Source organism: Dendrobium catenatum, unplaced genomic scaffold, assembly GCF_001605985.2.
Source record: "Dendrobium catenatum unplaced genomic scaffold, ASM160598v2 fragScaff_scaffold_604, whole genome shotgun sequence".
NCBI classification, from domain to species: domain Eukaryota; kingdom Viridiplantae; phylum Streptophyta; class Magnoliopsida; order Asparagales; family Orchidaceae; genus Dendrobium; species Dendrobium catenatum.
In genome coordinates this window covers 95,443-100,733 of record NW_021319066.1, presented here as the reverse complement: position 1 = coordinate 100,733, position 5,291 = coordinate 95,443, and the positions used below count along the sequence as shown (strand labels likewise).

Below are 5,291 nucleotides of genomic sequence, written 5' to 3'. Positions count from 1 at the left end.
TGAATAGAATCGCTTCTAACCATTACCCGCTAGTCCTCATAATTTGTAATGAAATATCACAACAGAGAAGATTTATTAGATATGAGGTGTTATGGTCCTCATATCCGGCATCTCAAGCTATTTCTTGGAAGACTTGGAGTAAACCAGTTAAAGGTGATGCTATGGATGTTATTAATGTGAAGTGCAAAAGGGTGTTGAAAGCTCTTCATCATTGGAGCAAAACAAAACTGAAAAATTTTATGGAACTTAAAGAAACATTGAAGAAGGAGATCTCCATTTTACAGCTTGAAGAGTCAAATCACGGGGGGCTGTCTACTGAATAGCTAATGATGTTAAGATCTAAAACTTATGAATTGAATGTTACTGTGGCTAGGATTAACACATGGTGGAGGCAAAGAGCTAAGGTGAGGTGGATTCAATAGAATGTCATGAATTCTAACTTCTTCCATTCCGTTGCTAATGGAAGAAGATTGGGAAATGCAATTCGACAACTGAAGAATGAAGATGGAATATTGGTAGAAGAACATGCTGATATTGAAAGAATTTTATTTAAATTCTTCAAAGATAAATGGAAGAAACGGAACTGCCGCTTGGAGGGATAGCCACTAGGTTTTAAATTTTTGTCTGAATCTGATTATTTGCTGCTACAGGCGGAGTTCACTTTAACAGAATTGGAATTGGTAATCAAAAACTGCAGCTCTAGTTTTTCTCCTGGATTAGATGGAATTACATTTTCATTTTTTAAAAACTATTGGAGCATTATAGGTAATGAGGAGTGGATTGCTGTGAACCAATTTTTTCAAACCGGGAAGTTATGCTCTGCTTGGAAATAATCCCTTGTGATCCTTATTCCTAAAGTGCTAAACCTGAAAACCCCTGCAAGCTTCCATCCAGTAAGCCTTTGCTGTACCTTTTACAAAATTATAGCCAAAATGTTACTGAATAGGCTATTCAAAGTGGTTAGTGGACTCATTTCAAAAGTTCAAATTGCATTCATTAAGGAAGATCTTTATCTTCTCATATTTTTTTAGCCCATGAGCTTTTTAACAGACTCAGATTTTTGAAGTCTCAGAAAGGTTTTGTGGCTCTCAAAATAGATATGGAACAAGCCTACGATAGTATGGCTTGGGAAACGTTAAGATTGGTGTTAGATTGTTATGGTTTTCCAAATAATTTTACAAATCTACTCATGGAATGTGTGGAGAATCTTGAGTATTTTATCTTAATACATGGTAAAATTACTTAAGGTATCAAAGCAAAAAGTGGGTTTAGACACGGTTGTCCCCTCTCTCCTTATTTGTTTATCCTTTGCTCTCAAATTTTGACTGATGATTTGTCTCACAGAGGCGACAAATTGGGTATAAAAATCTCTAAAAATGCTACTAGGATATAACATTTATTGTATGTAAATGACATACTCTTATTTTCTTATGCAACTCTTAAATGTATGAAGAAATTCAAGAGGATTATAGTAGATTTTGGAAGCCGAACTGGACAAAAAGTTAATGAGAAAAAATCTATTATCCTGTTTGGAAAATCTGTGAAGAAGAATAGGAGGAAGGCAATATCAAAGCTTTGGAATTATAGAATTGTTAATGAGTTCAACTATCTTGGGATCAAGATGGCTCTTATAAGATTGGTGGCTTCAGATTTTAACTATATTCTAGAGAAAGCTGCTAACAAATTAAATGTTTGGGGTAAGCAATCTATTTCTCTAGCCCGAAGGCTAATGTTGGTTAAATCAGTAATGGCTGCATTACCAATTTTTATGGATGCTCACTCATTGGTTCCAATGAGTATCTTAAAAGAGTTGGATAAAGCTTGTAGAAGCTTTATTTGGGATAAACAAGGAGGTATCCACGGTTTACACTATGTGACTTGGGACAACTTATGCAAGAGTTTGAAGGAAGGAGGCCATGGTGTGTATTTAGAGGTCAACATTGCTAGTCCTTTAAGGACTAAATTTACATGGAGTTTGGTGAAAAAAGAAGAATCATTGTTGAACAAGGTTCTAAAGGCAAAATTTGGAATGAAGATTTGGGAAACTTCTAGTAATAGCAATAGTTCTACTTCTTTGAAAATCTTGTCAAGTGGAGCTCAATTTCTACATAAAATATCAAGATGGAAAATTGCATCAGGTAAAGCCATTAACATTATGAAAGATGTTTGGATCCTTGATAAGAGGCTAGATAGATGGCCAACCTTTATAGTGGTGGGAAATTCTAATTTTCCTCCTCTTGAATCTTTTCTTAATAATGGTGTGTGGAACAAAGTACTTCTCCTTGATTTATTTGGAAAGTCTCTGGTTGAAATTATTACCCAAATTCCAATTCATCCTGAGGTGGGTGATGATGATTTAGAACTGATGTACAATTTTTCAGGGAAGAGTATCACAGCTTTGGTTTTATCTTCTAGTGATAAGGAGATTGTGGAGGTGGATTATGGGAGCTGGTTAAGAAAGCTAAAACTAAATCTCACTAATGCTTTTTTTATGTACCAAAGGTTTCTTGGGCATGACTCATGTCCTAGGGGATGTGATGGTGAGGAAAATTCTGAACATGTAATGGTGAAATGTTTGAAAATTTAACAAGGATTGTTAAAAACCTAGGGTTTTCTAGTTCCAACATCCTCCTCAACTAGAGATTGTAAACTAAATCTAGAATGGCTAGTAACGAAAAATAGGTTCATTTCAAAGGTATATTGCTCAATGGTTTATTGTTCTTGAAAAAGTAGAAACTTGGTTAAAAATGGTAACCAAGAACTCAGTTTAAACTTCATAGCTGCTAATACAATTAGTTTTGCTTCTAATGCAAACCTTAATCTATTCGTGGATCACTGGATTAGTTGTTTTCTTATTGGCACCCTCCTCCCCCAGGATGGATTACGGTAAATATTGATGCTTCTCTAACAAGATGTAACAAAGGAGGGGTCGGTGGAGCTTTTAGAGATTCTAAAGGGAGGTTCTTGCTAGCTTTTGGAATCTCTTGCATTCATTGGGATTGTGGCTTTTTGGAGTTAATGGCTTTTCATTCTTTGAAGATGATCATCATGGAATGGATGTTCGATGCAAAAGGAATTATTATTGAAAGTGACAACCTCAATAATATCAATTACTTGCATAAAGAGTTGGAAGGGAAAAATTGGAAGGATCCAAATTAAGGAACTGAAGATCTTTCATTCTTGGATGGACTTGGTAAGATTCTTTTTCACTTTCCTAACAGAAGTTGTAATAAGTTAGCTAATTTTTGTGCTAACAATGCTTTAGAAGGTGATTTTTTTTGGGATGAATTAGATTGCAATAAGTTTTCTCCTTTATTTCTCAATTTGCTAAAGGAGGATTGTGATAGGATTCTATCACATAGTAGCTTGTAATAATTTTTCTTTATTTTTATTAATTCTATCTGCATTTTAATCAAAAACAAAAATCCCTATAAATGTGCAAAACAAAATAACTTCTTAAGAAAGAACTTTGAGAAATCCTGTACAATCATGTTATAAAAAAAAACATTCAAAATCTACTCTACTATCCCAAGTTGATGCTAGAAACAACACATAACCCTTCCCATATAGTCTATTTATTTTCATAATAGAGAACAACTAAGAAAAATATCTTTAACTGCATAAAATATAACTCTTGTTACGCATATATAATGTGGCTATTTTCCTAAGGTAATCAATTTATACTTAATTTTAGCTCAACTAGTCTATACCCAAAATGATGTAAAACTAAAAAAAAAAAGAGTAACAAAATGTAAATTGATCTTTACTTTGTATTATATGTGTCTCTAAGTCAAAAAAATCATGGACTAATGATTACCATACCCTCTTTAATTGATAAAGTAATGGACAAAGTAAAGAAAATAATATTAAAGGAAAGAACATCTAAATCAAAGTAATGTTTGGAAATAAATGAATGGCTGACTTTAAATTAAAAAATGTGATTATGGTCATAAAAAATATAAGCAAACCCTATATAAACATCTAGAGAATCTCTAGCCTTATCCTATGTCAAACTATATATACGTGCCAAAATTAGAGTTGGTGCAAAAGAATTACTAGGCTCTCTCTGACCTTAAAGTGGCCTCCTTATTATCGTACTAGAACCACTATACCTACTAAATGACCCCTAAACAAATGAGCAAGGTTGAATTATCCATGTTCTCCCTACTAACATAAAAGAATTCTCCAATTAGGCCTCAAAATTCCAGTCACGACCCTACCTATGGACACTTTACTACCCTATATTCAATCTAACAACATCAAAAATATCTTATCATCATGTAGCACTAGCTAAGAAGATGTCTTCCATAAATATGGCTCATAGTTACCCCACTAATATAACCTCTAAAAATAATAACACTGCCACCACTAGAAACATTCAATTATAGTTTGTCACTACTAGGCTCTCCTAATCCAAACTTTCTCCCCTTTCTATAATAACCACATTTAGAAGATTAACAATTAAATCTCTTCATACTAGAAGTCTATCATATTAAGTATATATCAGATCATTCTTTAATGACAAAGCTTTCCCCACATGCTTAGAGAAGTAAAAAATATAAAATAAGACCAATGGTTGACTTGGACTGTCTAGTAATCCACAAAGAAACATGAAACACTTCTTCTCTATTATTCAAACTAGGGAAAAAACCTAACTAAATATTAAACTCAGCCTTATATTGCATGAAGGTCCTACTCCCCTGAACTAATCTAATAAATGTCTATTGTATCTACTGATGTATAGAAGAGGATATAAACCTTGCTAAGAATACATTAATAAAACCATCCCATTTGATCATGGAATTAAGCCTTTCCTAGAAAATTTTCTTATATTAGCCCATTAATCAATGATCAGCTTCCCTTTCTTATAAAAAAGCCACTTAATATACTACATCTTAGGAGGACACTATATATCATCAAATATCTTCTTTAGCCTTCTTAATTAATCCTCAGCAACTCTGGGCTTAATAGCACCCTTAAATAAAAAAGGTTTCAACCTCAAAAAATTGCAAAAGTTGGTCTAAATTTATAGTACTATAATTTTTAATTGCATATATTCCCAAAAAATTTCCTATCAGAGCACTATGGTGTTGGGTAGCATGGTGCCCTAACACTATGCTCTCTAGTTTTTTGGAAATTAATTCAACACGATGGCACTGGGGGCAACAGTGTGAATAGTGATATTTTATATGTAACATTATGTCACTTGAGTGTCATGACAATAGGCGTTAAAATGATTTTTTATATTATTTAATATAAATTCCCTTACCATCCACTCCACACTTCCCCTC

The 5,291-nt window shown here is 33.3% G+C and overlaps 1 protein-coding gene across 1 annotated transcript; it reads left to right on the top strand.

The window, feature by feature from the left end:
- Nucleotides 1-1,447: 1,447 nt before the first annotated feature.
- LOC110098847 lies at nucleotides 1,448-2,587 on the top strand. The gene has a single exon (XM_028694959.1). It carries the CDS (start codon nucleotides 1,448-1,450, stop codon nucleotides 2,585-2,587), a length of 1,140 nt encoding a protein of 379 aa, XP_028550792.1.
- The last annotated feature ends 2,704 nt before the right edge of the window (nucleotides 2,588-5,291 follow it).

Excerpts from the sequence above, each read along its gene's own strand:
- LOC110098847 (XM_028694959.1), top strand. The coding sequence starts at position 1,448 with ATGAAGAAATTCAAGAGGATTATAGTAGATTTTGGAAGCCGAACTGGA.